General features: G+C 48.4%; 2 protein-coding genes across 2 annotated transcripts in view; one reads left to right on the forward strand and one right to left on the reverse strand.

Annotated features, from left to right (window-relative positions):
- Positions 1-15,183, forward strand: part of Drd5 (dopamine receptor D5) — a 79,787-nt gene that overhangs the window by 57,147 nt on the left and 7,457 nt on the right. The gene's annotated exons all lie outside the window — the stretch shown is intronic.
- The window catches only part of Slc2a9 (solute carrier family 2 member 9), a 130,307-nt gene that overhangs the window by 27,650 nt on the left and 87,474 nt on the right, over positions 1-15,183 (reverse strand). The window contains exons 9-10 of the mRNA XM_057772107.1: positions 6,969-7,070; positions 5,031-5,106 (exon numbers count right to left, since the gene is read on the reverse strand). Coding sequence (XP_057628090.1) covers positions 5,031-5,106; positions 6,969-7,070 — 178 coding nt within the window. The remainder of the gene's footprint in view (positions 1-5,030; positions 5,107-6,968; positions 7,071-15,183) is intronic.

The raw sequence follows: 15,183 nt of genomic DNA on the forward strand, positions 1-15,183 counted from the left end.
AGGAGATCACCCAAATATCCACCCACACATCAGCCTGAGCCATCACAGACAAGTTCTGTAACCTCCACATAGGAATGGTAGAAGCTTCAAAGTGGTGTTGCATGGCAGGCTCTCTGATCATGGAGGGGAGGCCCTTGGCTGGTGGTATAATTAGCTTTGCTCTGCCAGGTGCTCTTTTCGTGACACAATGCCTCATTCCAGGACCTATGCACCCAGCCCATCACAGACCTGTAGTGGTTCAAATGCAAATGGCCCCCATAGACATAGGGAGTGGCATTATTGGAGGTGTGTCCTTGTTGGAGGAAGTATGCCACTGGGAGTAGGCTTTGTGGTTTTAGAAGCTCAAGCCAGTCTCTCTCTCTCTCTCTCTCTTTCTCTTCCTGCTGTCTGCTGAACCAAATGTAGAACTCTCATCTCCTTCTCTAGCACCATGTCTGCCTGTATGCTGCCATGTTTCCCGCCATGATGATAATGAACTAAACCTCTGAACTCTAAGCCAGTCTCCAATTAGATGTTTTCCTTTATAAGCATTGTTGTGGTCATGGTGTCTCTACACAGCAATAAAACCCCAGCTAAGACAGACCAGAACCTCCCAAACTATGAGTCAAAAATAGCTTTTTTCTGTTTTTAAGTTGGTTGTCTTAAGCAATGTGTTGAGTAATGACTAACATAGGTAGCAAATCTAGACCTACCTAGGAAGCGAGTCTCAACTTGGTGACTGTGGGCTTGTCTGTGGGGTACATTGTACTTGAGTACATTAAGGTGGGCAAATGTGCCCATAGTGGGGCAGTGCCACTCCCTAGACAGACTCCCTGTATACTGCATATGTGTAGAGAGGTGCTGAGCACTAACGAACATGAATGCACTCATTTCTCTCTGCTCTTGACTGTAGCTGTGACTACCTGCTCCAACCCCCTGCCTTAGCTTCCCTGCAGTCGTGGGTTTTAACCTGGAATGGTAAGCCAGATAAACCTTTCTCATTCAAAGTCACTATTGCCAGGAGATTTTACCACAGCAATAGAAACAAGACTAAAATGACAATTTCACTCTGAGCTGGTTTCCTTTTCTCAACCTCCTGCCCTCAGTCCTTCCTTTGTCATCTCATTCCCTAATCTGGGTCCCTATTCACTGAGAATGTGGCTCCTGTACTCCAGTTGGTCACTAGGATCTTGGAGAAACTCATTGACGGGCCTGTGACATCAGGGCACTCGGCTTGGAGACAACTGCTGCAAGGCAGCCACTCTGCATCCCTACACAGCCTCCCTCCAGGCTACAGTCTTACCATGTGTTTTCCCACAAGTTTGGGTGGTCTCAAGGATGGGACTGCTTCCCACTGTAGTCGGTCCTGGGGCCTCTGTCTCTTGCTAAGTCTTCGAGCCTTGCCCTCAGATCTAAGGAGACCGTTCACACAATAGTCCTGTAAGTCCATTTGACTTCCCTGCCTGGGGACATCTTCTACCAGGCCCTGGAGCAGTGACAACTTTATGTTGTATCTTAGCATTCACAGGATGTAGAGGCTCGTGGCACAGGGACCTCCCTCCAAGCCCCTGTGTGGTCATGGGCCTGAGGCCTGGATTTCCATTTCTAGAAGGGGGCTTCTATTAATAACACATGCTAGTGACTCCAGAGGTAAACCTCACCTTGATAGAAATTCATTGACATGTCCTTGGCAATGACAGCTAATTTTGTATTATTTGGGTTTATCTTTCAAGAATCATGACCACATATTGGTTTGGTGTCAGGATGTGGCTTACTTTATGATTCTAGTTGTATGGGTATATATGTACCTGCTTTTCTATCTAATAATTTCTACTTAGTCACAAAGACAAGAATTTAATTTTCCTGTCACTCCGTTTTAGACATAATTTTCTCACTCCTCAGGGGACAGAGTTACCCAAGTTGAATTTCATCTAAACTGCTTAGTTCAGTTGTGAGGAGGCCAAAACCATGCATGGGAGTCTGTCTGTCTGTCTGCCTACCTGCCTTTGTCTTTCTCCCTTTCCCTCCCTCTTTTTCCTTCTCTCTCTCTCTCTCTCTCTCTCTCTCTCTCTCTCTCTCTCTCTCTCTCTCCCTCCCTCTCCCTCTCTCTCTCTCTCTCTCTCTCCCTCTCCCTCTCTTTCTCTGGACCTAATTCTACTCTAGTTATAGCCAACAGCTAATGCTCATCAGCCAGGTCTGCATCATGGGTCTTAGGACAAGATGGCGAGGTCCAAACCCATCGTTTCTCAGCTCTGTGAGGCAGGCATCAATCTGAACCGCCTTCCTTTCAGTCTATAAACTGAGGATAAGACTAGTTTGGAAGGAAAGAATTTGGCGGCTCACCTCTAACCTGTTTTCTGTTCCTGAGATAGGAAGAGTGAAACCAAAAGGAATAAAAAATGACCTGGTCATTTCTCTCCTCAACAGGATGGCACTCACTATCAGGAAGGCAAGAGGAATAAAAAATGACCTGGTCATTTCTCTCCACCTCAGGATGGCACTCACTATCACTCACTATCAGGAAGGCAAGAGAGCATCCTGTAGGTTCAGTGCTGATAGTGGGAGGAACCTGGTCTAGTATCAGTAGGTAGCCCAGGGCCAGCCCACAGGAGAGGTCAGGGGTTGCTTTTGGTCATCAGTGGTAGGAGACATGGAGGTCTTTGTGCTCACAGATAAACACTAGGGAAACCAGAAATGTTAAACATGAGGGGTTGTCTCTTTAGAGGGAGAGATGTTTCTGCCCAGAAGGCTGGGAAGGGAGGTGATTAACGGCTTGCTGACCTCAGTACTGTCTGTATGGCCAGGCCTCATGAGTTCCCACAGATTTTAATGTTTATTTTAGTCAATCTACAGCTATCTTCTCTCAGTCTCCAGACCCTTACCATGAAGCTTGTTTACAATAAGCCTTCTGGCTCAGTTTATCTATATAATCTGTAGAACCTATCTTTCTGGATGATGTAACTTGTACTTTACAAGAGATTTGATGTAACCATAGGATTGTGTTCATCATCACCAAGAAACGTTTTTCCAAATTGTACTGTGCTTAAATATGCCTGAAATAAACCACCCGGTGTCAGACTCTTGAAGTTTGGACGAACACTGGTTACTGAGTCCTGTTGAATGGGACTTGCTTCTTACCTCATATGCGTTGACACTCTGCTGGGCATGGTGCTTGCAGAGACCCCCACAGGCAATGTGAAATGAAGTGACGTCCTGTGTAAGTGACTAGACAACAGCTGCCTGTCTCTCCTGGAGACCTCATGTGCTACGTGTGGACCCAGGAGCACCCTCAGGTGGCAGGGAAAGGCTGGATAGCTGTCTTGATGTACTATTACATTCCCATGGTATTTTTGTGAGACTCTAAACATTTAGACACAGGGCCTCACACACTGTATGCTCTCTGTAGATGCTGCTGTCCATACCTCAAATCTGCAGCTTGGACTGGTATTTATCCTCCTGGCAGTTCACTGCCCTGCCAGGTAGGTACGTGTCTTAGTTAGGGTTTCTATTGCTGTGATAAAACACCATGATCAAAAGCAACTTGGGGAGGACAGTATTAATTTCAGCTTACAGATCTAAGGCCACATTCTATCACTGAGAGAAGTCAGGACAGAAACCTGGAGGCAGGAGCTGATGCAGAGACCATGGAGGAGTGCTGCTTACTGGCTTGTTCCTTATGGCTTACACAACTTGCTTCCTTATAGCACCCAAGACCAGCAGCCCATGGGAGGCAATACCCACAGTGGGATGGGTTCTCCCACACCAATTATCAATCAAAGAAAATACACCATGGGCTTATCCACAGGTCAATGTGGTGGAGGGCATTTTCTCATTTGAGATCCCCTCTCCCAAAATGACTCACTTGTGTCAAGTGGACATAAATCTAGCCTGCACAATGCCTCCCTTGTCCTCCAGCCATTCTGAATACCCCACCTTCATGGTGTGGGTATATGTGCATGTTCTGGTGTGCCTGGTGTTTCCCTGACCATTTCATGGCCCCCTCTGCCACCTCATCACAGTTCCCTGATACTTGGGATGAGGACAAAAGCTTTCCATCCAACATTCACAAATAGGCACCAACTTGGTGGTTGAAAGTAAGTAACACTAGATGAGACAGAAGTCTAATTCCATTTGTTTTGCTAAATACCTAACAGACAGGTGTGTCACCATGACTGATTTATAAGATCCTGGGATCACCTTGCACACCAGGCAATATATGACTGACTAAGCCCCAGCCCCACAATTTTGTCTTTCCATCAGCATAGAGGAAAAGCAAAGCAAGACTGTGAACATCCTCGGGGAGAGAGTGTGCAACCGTGTTGAATGATGCCCTACCTCTTAGCACCAGTCTGAGGGAGGCTCTAGCTGGACACCGTCACAAGGCCAGGAAAATGGCAAGGCTTTCAAAAACACTCCATCTTACAGACAGGGAAACTGAGGCACAACAAGACAAACAAACTTTCCCGGTTGATGCCCTGCTAGGAAATGGTAGAACTGGGTTCACTGAGGTTCTGCCCAACCTGGCTATAGTCAGCAGGCACTGTGCAATCTGGTGGGTAGGGGCTGGGTCTGCAGCTAGGGAGTTTCCCTGCTACCGAGTGACAGTGACCTTCCTTAGACCTGCCAGGAACCCTGTGGGAGTTTACTCTCAAGCTCTTCCAGTGCAGCTGATCAACAGTGACTCATCCATCCTAGGCACCATCATCAGTGAACTTCCCTAGTACCCTGCACCTTCTCCAAGACACAGATGTAACCTGATTATCTTTGATTCCTCACAAGTCGGTCCTAAGCCTGGCACACAGCACCCCAGGTTCATCATTATTGGGCTATTGGCCATTACCATCGCCAGGTGTGTTGGTTAGCATGCATCTGCCCCTTGTGGGCAGCATGAAGGCAGCCTACTGCACTTTAGTAAGGTCTAAAGCTGGGGTACGCCCTTCCCCCCAACATTAGGCTTTGCTCTTCCTGAGCCCTAAGTTCCCCACCAGTGAAGGAGATATCTGAGCCCCACCCAATCCCCCAGGCCAGGCACAACCAAGAGGGTGTCCTACCTGGGCCGCTGCAGAATGAGGCGATGACAGCCAAGATGCACACAATGCTTAGGTAAGGGACCCAGGGGGCTTTGTCCTGCAGGAAAAGGTAAATGTGAACCAGCTAGGAACAGCAAGCTGTCCAGGGACCTGCATTTTTCCTGGCTCCATCTGTGTGATGGGCCATTTCATATCCCTAAGCCTCAGTTGCAGCAAATGGCAACCATCAGCCATTCCGCCCTCTGATTTCCCAGACATGGGATGCAAGGAGACAATGCCTGCAGAATCCCGCAGGCTCCAGTATGCAGGAAATAATAAGGATGTGTACAAGTAACAGCGATCGAATGCTTTGTTCTAAGCAAAGCATAGGGGGAAATGTTCGGATATTGCCATATTGAAATTCTCCCTGTTGTCATCCTTACCGTGCAAAGCACTGGGTTTACACTCCTGCCATCCCATGAGTGTGCAGAGCTAACTCACTCATGGAACATCCAGAGGACCTGTCGCTCACCTACAGGTAGGTGTTGAGGGAGCTCTGAGGCCCTGCTGGGTAGGACTTAGACTAGGGGGATGCCTGAAGCAGAAGAAAGATAGACCCAGAGCAGCTTCCTCGCCCTCTCTCAGAACCTCAGAGGGCCAAGGACACTGCATAGCCACCCAGTCCAGGACGACTGCATGTCTGGATATGGGGAAATACTAGCTCTCACAGCACACTGTCCCCCAAGGAGGAGCCAGCTCAGCACCACCTTGGAGGGACAGGCTTCTGACGTGACCACACTACTCTTGCCTCATTCTGGGACTGTTTGGAACGTTAGGATATCTGACCAATGACCACGATGCCCAACTTTCAATGTTAAAATTTATTCCTAAAAATAATACCAAGACTTATCAGTTCAGTCAGTGCTTGATGAACGCAAGTTGCTCTGAGCAGGGGAGGGAGCAGAAGCGACTGATGTGGGGCTGGTAATCGAGACCCTGGGGTCCAATCCCACCTCTGCCATCATCCTGCTGCAAAACTCTGGTCACTTGTTTTTATGATTTGGACTTTCCCTACATAAAAGGAAGCAGTCTGGGGCTGGAGAGATGGCTCAGCGGTTAAGGTCACTTGCTGCTCTTGCAGAGGACCCAGGTTCAGTTCCCAGCACCTACTTAGTGACTCACAACCATATTTAACTCCAGTTTTAGGGGATCTGACACTCTCTCTGGCCTTAGCGGGTACCAGTTACACATGTGGTGCACAGACATCCATGCAGGGAAAACACCATATGCATAAAAGAAAATAATAAGTTTTTTAAAAGAGACACCCTGAATTTTGTCCAGATAGTGGATATCATTGTTCCTCCTTATTAAATGCCCATGCACGCTCCTGGATACCCACTCCACTACCCATGCATGCTCCTGGATTGCCCACTCCATGGCCGCCTACCCTAGGGCCCATGCATGCTCCTGGACAGCCCACTCCACAGGCTGTCCATCAATCCTCACAGCATCCCAGGCTAAGAGGACAACTTGCCCTCGTAGCGCTAAGGCCCAAGAGGAGCCAGCAGAGTGGTAAGTGGAAAAGCCAGGATTCCAGGTCAAGGAAGTCAGGTGACAGGGAGGTCACTGAGAAGTCACCTGACAGGCAGTGCCCAGCTCCCCTGGAGGGATACCTTAGGGGCATCTAACATAATCCCCCCACTCCAAAGATAGGTAGTTTGAGGCTCAGGGTAGGGAAACTTCCTGCTCACTACAACACAGCTCATCTGTGGAACTGGCAGGGACAGAAGTTAGGTTTCTTGTCTCCAAGTTCCAGACCCAGCACCAGTACCATCCAGTATACTGAAAAGGAAGCTCCTTGGGAGCTTACAGAAGAGATCTATTGAGAGGATGAGCCCACAAGTCAAAGGCTCCAAAGTGATGAAGCCAGAACTAGCTCCCTGATGATCCCCTCAAAGAGTGACAGGCACAATGTCTCACCTGCAGGGTCAGGGTCACAGTGAGGGTCCCAAAGAAGAGAGCCATCAGCCCAAAGCCGCCAATGAGGAGAGGTCTCCGTCCTAGGCGCTCAATGACCAGGCCCTGGTGTGAGAGAGAGAAAGAAGTAGGGGACGCAGTTATTTCACGTTGAGCCCAATAACAAGGGACCATGGTGGTGGAAGGCCATGGAAGGTTGCAGAAGGCTATGGAAGGCTGTGGAAGGCTGTGGAAAACTATAGAAGGCCTTGGAAGGCTGGTTTTACACAGAGGGTGTGATCCAGGAGGACCACCTTATACTGGTGCAGCTTTGGAAGTGTCCTTGGCCTCCTCCCACTGGTACTTCTGTCTGTCACCAAGGTGGGTAAAGACAATGACCCTATTATATAACGACCATAGGCCACTGCCAGAGTTAGGCAGACTTGGACTGATATCCTGGCTCTACCACTTTGCAGCTATGTGGACTTCCACTTGTGACTTCAGGTCCTAAAGTCTGTGACAGGGACAGGAACACCATTACCTCATCCACCCCACCCCAAGGCATCTGAGAGGCTGAATGGGTTCAATAAGGCACTGCTTGCTGTTTACATTGGGTGACTTCCCTTCCCCACCCCCACTGTTTCATAAGGAAAGAACATCAATGGTCAGAGAGATGAAATAACCTGGAAGAGGTCACGCAGCAGGAAGTGAGAAGGCCAGGAACATAGACTCACGGTTGAGCTAGTCACGGAGAGGGCCAGCTCGGGCAAAGGCTTGAAGGTGGACAGATTCCTATTGAGGGTGCCACCTCCTCTCCCTCTCTCATGGTCTTTTTTCTAGTATTACCTGATCCCCACCTCCAACACCCCCCCACACACACACACCTCCATGTCTGTAGTATTTGTTTTCTGAATCTGGCTTATTTTGTTTGAAATAAATATCTAAAGTTCCAACTACTTTCCTGCAAATGTCATGACTTCCATTGTCTTTATGGCTGAACAATACTCCACTGTGTACATGCGCCACATTTTCTCCCTCCATTCATCTGTTGGAAATGTCCCATTTCCTGGCTACTGTGAACGGAGCAGCGAGAAGCATGGGGTAAGCAGGTATCTATGGTAGACAAGCTTAGAGTCCTTGGAGGAAGGGAATTTTAAGTGGGGTGAGAGAGAAAGGGGGTAGCAGAATTCCTGTGGAAGGGAAGCAAAAGGGGATTCAGAGAGGGTGGGAATCAACAGGAACAAATAACATGAAAAAATGCCACAATAAGACCCACACTAAGTTAAAACACCACATCAATCAATCAATCAATCAATCAATCAATCAATCAAAACTATCTGCTTCAGGTGAGCGAAGTGGTGGCAATTTGGAGGGTCATGAAGACAGAGCATGTGGCCTCCTGCCTGGTAGTTTCGGGTGATAAGAAGAGAGACAAGGCCCAGAAACCCTGGGGTCTTTGCTATGGAGTTTCACAGCAGGGAGTCTGTGTCCTGATTCCCAGGAGCCAGGTGACCGGAAGCTGTCTGGGAGGTGGGCCTTCTCCCCAGATGAATAGGGGCTGTAGTCTAGGCATATAGCATGGCCAAGTCACCCGTGCATGACATTGCCCAGACAGGAGAGGCCTTTAGTGCACAGTCAGGGACTGGAGGCAGGCGAGAATACCCTGACTGGTTGGAAGAGCTTTTTCGTGCAGACCTAGGCCTTCCACACTTTGCCCCTGGGAACCTGACCCAAGAGAATAGGGCAACAAAGCTGTCCAGAGGTGAATGGGCTTGAAGATGGGCTGACTTGGGCTCAGGTCTGCCTCTCAGCCTTTCTTGCAGGAAGGACGGATGGCTATGACTGCACTTCTCTGAGCCTGAGTCTCCCCACCCGGGAAGTGTGGATGGTAGCATCTCTGCAGGGTAGCCGGGATGTGAGAGGAAAGGCATGCTGGGCCTGAACTCAACTGAGGAGCAGCAGGGCCTGCCAAGCACAGCAGAAACTGCAGCGTGACTGTTGGTCTGAGAAAGGCCTGGGTGGCTGCTCCCACTCCTGTCTCTAAGTGGCCCTGTGGCCTTGAACATGGAGCCCTTTCACGACTTCTTTTTGTGCAGCCATGGATTTAGTCTAGGAGACCAGGAGCAGATATCATTTCTGAGCCCCCCGAATTCCAGGCACTTCACTGAGCACATTTCAAGTACTAATCATTTAACCCCCACAAATACTCCCATGAAATGGGTCTCATTTGTCTCCTTATACAGGTGAAAAAAACCAAACCAAAACAAAACAAAAAAACGAGTCAAGAGACTTTGGGACTTGTCCAAGGCACACAGCTGATAAGGGCTGAAGCAAAGATGCCTGCAGAATCTTTTCTGGTTCTGAAGGCATTAAGTTTCCCAAAGTGGAAATAGGCAGAGTCCCCAGTTTGTCACAGCGCACTGCCCCATCTTCATGTCCGTCTGATCGTTGAACACACAGAGCACCGAGCCCTCCTTCCTCCCTGTCCTCCCCAGAAACCCTCACATCACTGTTTCTCCAGAATCCAGAAGCACCCCTGGCTGCCGTGGGGCCCTTTCTTTTTTTCTTTTTTTTTTTTATTGAAAAAAAAATTTCCGCCTCCTCCCAGCCTCCCATTTCCCTCCTCCTCCTCCCATTCCTCTCCCCCTCCCCCCACTCCTTTCCCCCTCCCTCTTCAGTCCGAAGAGCAGTCAGGGTTCCCTGCACTGTGCAAAGTCCAAGGTCCTCCCCTCTCCATCTAGGTCTAAGAAGGTGAGCATCCAAACTGGCTAGGCTCCCACAAAGCCAGAACATGAAGTAGGATCAAAACCCAGTGCCATTGTCCTTGGCTTCTCATCAGCTCTCATTGTCCGCCATGTTCAGAGAGTCCGGTTTTATCCCATGCTTTTTCAGTTCCCATCCAGCTGGCCTTGGTGAGCTCCCAATAGATCAGTCCCTCTGTCTCAGTGGGTGGGTGCAATTCTGCTGATGGAGTGAGCAAGGCAGGTATGCAGTGTGCTTGGGAGGTCAGTGAAGACGGAGAGGAGAGGGGTAGTGAACTCACTCTGTGGGAGATGTGGAGGGGTGTGCAGGCCAGGGGAGGTCATGGAAGAAGAAAGAGCAGAACTTTGTAGGGAAAGAGGGTGGAAGAGGCCATAAGAAGGAGAGGGAAAAATAAATAAATAAAGGAGAGGGAAATGAAAAAGGAGGGAGACAGAGGGAGGGGGGAGGGAGGGGAAAGAGAGTTCCTAGGCCTTCAAAAGCTGAACCCCATCAAAGAGGAGGCATTAAGAGGGTAACGGTCCTGACCATCAGGAATAGGGAGCTGGATCCCAGTGACAAGAGCGAGTCAGAACCACCAGGGTCAGAGGCCCAGAACAGCCCCGGATGCACCTCCACTTCAATGCGCTTCTGAAACTTGTGTGCTTCCTCCTCACCGGGACTCTGAAAGACCGCCCATGACCTAAGTTGTAAAGTAAATGCCAGAGCATCTGGGTAGTAAATATCTGGGAATTAAAATATCTTCCGTTAGTTTTGGATAGGTTTGGAAATCCTCAGCATATAATTTTAAAATCAATAAAGGTAAGACTAGAAAATAGAGTTACTGTATAAACAGCAATTCTGCCTGCTGAGCCCCAGGTCTGTGTGTGCGCGTGTGTGCGTGTGCGTGCGTGTGTGTGTGTGTGTGTGCGCGTGCACACATGAGGCCAACAAGCCACCTGGGCCATTCCTCAGGTGTTGCCCACATTTTTTTTTTTTTTTTTATGTGAGACAGGCTCGCTGATCTGCTGGGGGCTCACTGGTTATTTTAGGCTGGCTACCCGTGAATCAACAGATATCTACGTCCTGGCCTTCCAGCACTGGAATTCTAAACTTGAACCTTGCTCCTTTTTATCTGAATTCTGGGGAATGAACTTGGATCTTCGGACTTGCACAGGAATCTCTTTACCAAGTGATCTATTTCCTGTGTCCTATTGCGGGTCATTTCCAGCACCCAGCCTAGCAAATTTCTATAACCATCAGAAATGTCACTAAATTCTAATGTACGGAAGCCAATCCTGTGACTAATCCTGAGAGTTTCCAAGCAAACAGAAGCTCAGAGCTGGAGGAAAGGGGACTTTGTTTCCTCAGTATCTCAGAGGAGCTGAACTAGAGTCCCTGGGACACTGAAATTAGGACAGAGGTTGCCAGGGACAAGCTTTGGAGTCACACAGGGGACAAGGTCACAGTGGGATCCGCATATGACATTGTCGTAGTGATTCTGACGCATGTCACAGCGGTGCTGAGGTTAGCGCGTCACAGTCAGACATCAGCGTGTCACACTGAGTCTCAGTGGGCTGAACCTCCTTATGCTGTGAACCCATGATTAAGATGTGTTGCCCTCAGATGTGACAATATGCTACATTCCACACAGAGATGGACGTGTGCTGTTTATTGATATTTATGTTTTCCAACATTATGAAATACAGGGCTCTGGGCTAGAGTGTGAGGGAAGCTTTTTCAAGTGAGCCAACCACAGGGTCCACATTTGAAAACGTGCCCTCAAATGCAAGCTAGGTGAGGAGTGATATATACCCTATGACATCAATATTCAGGGCCTTTGGTGGGGGGAGACATGCTTTCCCCCAAGTCATTGCACAAGCAGGAAGTTGAGCCAGCCTGAAGCTGGGACACGCTCTTTGCATAGGAAATAACAGAACTCAGAAGGTGTAGGAAGGCCCTGAGGAGCTTTCAGAGAGACTGGAGTGAGGAAACAGACCTCCCACCACCAGTGTGATCCCCCTCCAAGCCCAGCAGAAGTTCAGCCTGTGTGAGGAAATTAGACTGGCTGGAGGTTCCTACTCCAGACTAAAGCTGCCAGGGAAGACACTAACTCAAGATGAAGAGCTGCTCTTCAGGGTTACTGATGTCAGCTAGGAACCAACTACCAGACTTCTGGTGCTCCGAGAAGACCCTCTGGGGACCCTGAGCTTTAAGGTCCCCTCTGCAGTCACTGTTTCTCCCACAATGTGCTGGGACCTTTGAGCAGACAGCAGTGGCAACATGTTTCTGCTTAGGATTTTAAAAATCAACTTTGTTAGGTTACAGTTTTGTTCAATGAAATGTCCTTATTTAATTCTGTAGCCTAATATAATCTTGACAAATTTACATTATCTATTACCTATTACCACAGCTGCAATATAGAAAATCCCCACCGCCAACAAGGTCTCCTCATGTCCCGTCTCTCAGCCCCAGGCAGCCCCTGATCCACCTTCTAGCACCGGGTTTAGAGTCACCAGTTTTAGAATTTCACACAGATCTTTGTAAATTTTTCGAGACCCGTTTTGTTTGTGATACACATGAATAGTTCTTTCTCACGGTTGAGCAACAGCCCACTGGGTGAATAGACCACAACCGGTTTCTCCATACACCTGTGGATGGACATGGTTGCTTCTGGATTTGGTCTCTCATACACAAAGCTGCTCTGCTATGAACACCAGTATACGAGTCTCTATTTAGACATGGGTTTTATTTCTCTTGGGTAAATACTTGCGAGTGGAATGGTGAGTGGGTGGGTAATCGTGAAAAATATTCTCTGAAGGGGCAATGACTTAACTTCTACCAGTGGCGTGACAGTTGCTCCATTTCCTTGGCAACACTTGGAATTGTCAGCATTTAAATTTTGTCTGTCCTTGGAGTGAATGACAGGATCTTTTTATTGATTGATTAATTGATTTTTATTTAGCTCTACATTTTCCTCTGCTCCCCTCCCTTCCTCTCCCTTTCCCTTCAACCCTCTCCCAAGGTCCCCTTGCCCCCAATTTACTCTGTCTTGGAATGACAGGATCTTAAAGTGCATTGTTACTTCCCTGATCATACCGAGAACTTTTTCCTGTGCTTTTTGACCTTTGAGACTCTTCCTTGCTAAAGATCTGTTCAAATACTTTCCGAGTGTAGTTTTTCTTGAATTCTCAGGGTTCTTTACATATTCAGGCATGAGCTCCCTGTCAGATGTTTGTACAGCTTTCCAGTCTGTGGGTCACCTTTTCATTTGCTCAGCAACATCTTTTCAATAATCACAGTTTTACATTCTCATGAAATCCAATTTATTAATTGTTCATCTAATCTAAGAAACCCGTTTTGTAAAAATTTCTGCTATATGCCCTTCCTGGTGTATTAAATTGCTTTTCTTTGATTTTTAGATGCATACTGCATTTCAAGGTGATTTTTTTTGTACATATTGTGATAAGAGTCCCCGGTGGATGCATACATGGTGCGGGTGAGGGCCAATACTCTAGTAGCCTGTTCCACAATTTGGTCTTTCAAGCTCCCCACCCCCTGCCAGTAACCTCTCACCCCTGATCTACAAGCAAGCCCCCAAACTCACTGGCTCCTCGGGATGAATTTTGGTGTAGTTGTTCGTTGTTGGGGCTTTATAAGTAAGGATGGGGTAGATATTGTTTACATCTCCCCAGAGAAAGAATTCTTCTCATATTTGTAAAATGCCACTGTGATCCTGACTCTGTGCATTTTTATCCCCACCCAGCCATGCCCGACTGCCTGGTCTACAAAGCCCTGACTCTGGAAGTTTGGGTACAGGGAACAAGACAGTGCGGGCTGAGCTCCCACAGGGAAGTCCAGGCAGATGGAAGTTTGCTTGGAGATTTCTTTTTAAATGATGAATGTTTGAGAGACCCATTCATATGTCTACAGCAGAAGTGTGAGGAACAAGGCATCAGCTCTGCACTAATTTCATTCCTGGGGGGTGTGGTGGATGGATGGGGCGAGACATGGTTCCTAAGAGGAATAAGCTAAAACAGGCTCAGGAAATTTCAACCAAAATGCAAAAGCATTTTGGCTCCAACCGGGATATTAACCCCATGGCATGTCCCAGCCGCTTCTGGGGCACTAGAGCAACATTCCTCAAGCATGTCAGGCAGGCAAGAGTCAGAAGCCTGGGAATCAGAACTGGGAAGACTAAGTCCGGGATGGGCAGAGTGCAGAGTGGCTTCTAAGACCAAAATCTTGCCTTCATACAGGGATGAACTCTCACAGGGCAAGGCGGACGCTGAAACAGTCAGATCTGCAGGAGCTAAGCACCTTGTTCAGTTCTAACTCTCAGAATCGTCCAGCTCAGAGGCAGTTGCTAAGCAGCTGCTCAGGAAGTGGGGCGGGGCCAAGACAGATGGCTGGTTCTGTTTTACCTGATGGGGTGTCTTCTCTGCTGAGTTTCTCTGCACTTTGTTCTGTGACCTAGGTCTCAATCTCAAAGAAGCAATAGTGGTTGTATCAGTTTCCAGGACAGCAGTAATAGTGTGTTACATACAGAAGGGCTGTTCCTCATCTGTCTCAGTCACAACTGCAAGATCAAGATCCTGGCAGAGTCTTACTCCCTGTGAGGGTGCAGGGGAGGGTCTTCCCAAGCCCCACCCCTGCCTTCTGAGGGTCTTCCCCAGTCCCACCCCTGCCTTCTGAGGGTCTGCCCCAGTCCCACCCCTGCCTTCTGAGGGTCTGCCCCAGCCACACCCCTGCCTTCTGAGGGTCTGTCCCTGCCACACCCCTGCCTTCTGAGGGTCTGTCCCAGCCATACCCCTGCCTTCTGAGGGTCTGTCCCAGCCATACCCCTGCCTTCTGAGGGTCTGCCCCAGCCACACCCCTACCTTCTGAGATCTGTCATGGCCTTCTCCTGCATTCTATGTCCTTGTTTTTTTTAGCATCTAGACTACAATATTCATGTGGTGGTCTCCTTATATGTGTCTGTGTCCAAAATATTTTTTTTTGTAAAGAAATAATGAATTTGTGGACTCCCAACTCACTCCAGTATAACCCAATCCTACCTTAACTAGCAACACCTGCAATAACCTGTCTTTAGATGAGGTCACATTGGGAGGGACTGGGGATTTTGGCATGTGAGTATTAAAGAGTCATGTCCCAAGTGACAGGCTACTGAGTCTCCGTTGAGATTAGTGTGGTCCCCAGCAACACCTGTTAAGATGACCAATTAACACCACTACTCCCTAAGAAGAAAGTGGGGGTCAGGAAAACTGGACATCTGGCCTCAAAGTTAGCCAGGTTGTAACCAGCGACAGGGCCAGGAGACCAATGAGCCCAAATAAGCCCTTCCTGTGCCCTGTTACCCTTGCCTTTACGCTCTGTGTACATTAGATCTGGAATCTCACACCATGACCACAGAGAATGCAGACCGTGATGCTGAAGTGGCAGGACCCCTGGGAAGTTCAGAAATCCTTACAGATTTGTGTGTAGTTCAACACAGCATAGA

The sequence above is a fragment of the Chionomys nivalis genome, chromosome 6 (genome assembly GCF_950005125.1).
Source record: "Chionomys nivalis chromosome 6, mChiNiv1.1, whole genome shotgun sequence".
NCBI classification, from domain to species: Eukaryota; Metazoa; Chordata; class Mammalia; order Rodentia; family Cricetidae; genus Chionomys; species Chionomys nivalis.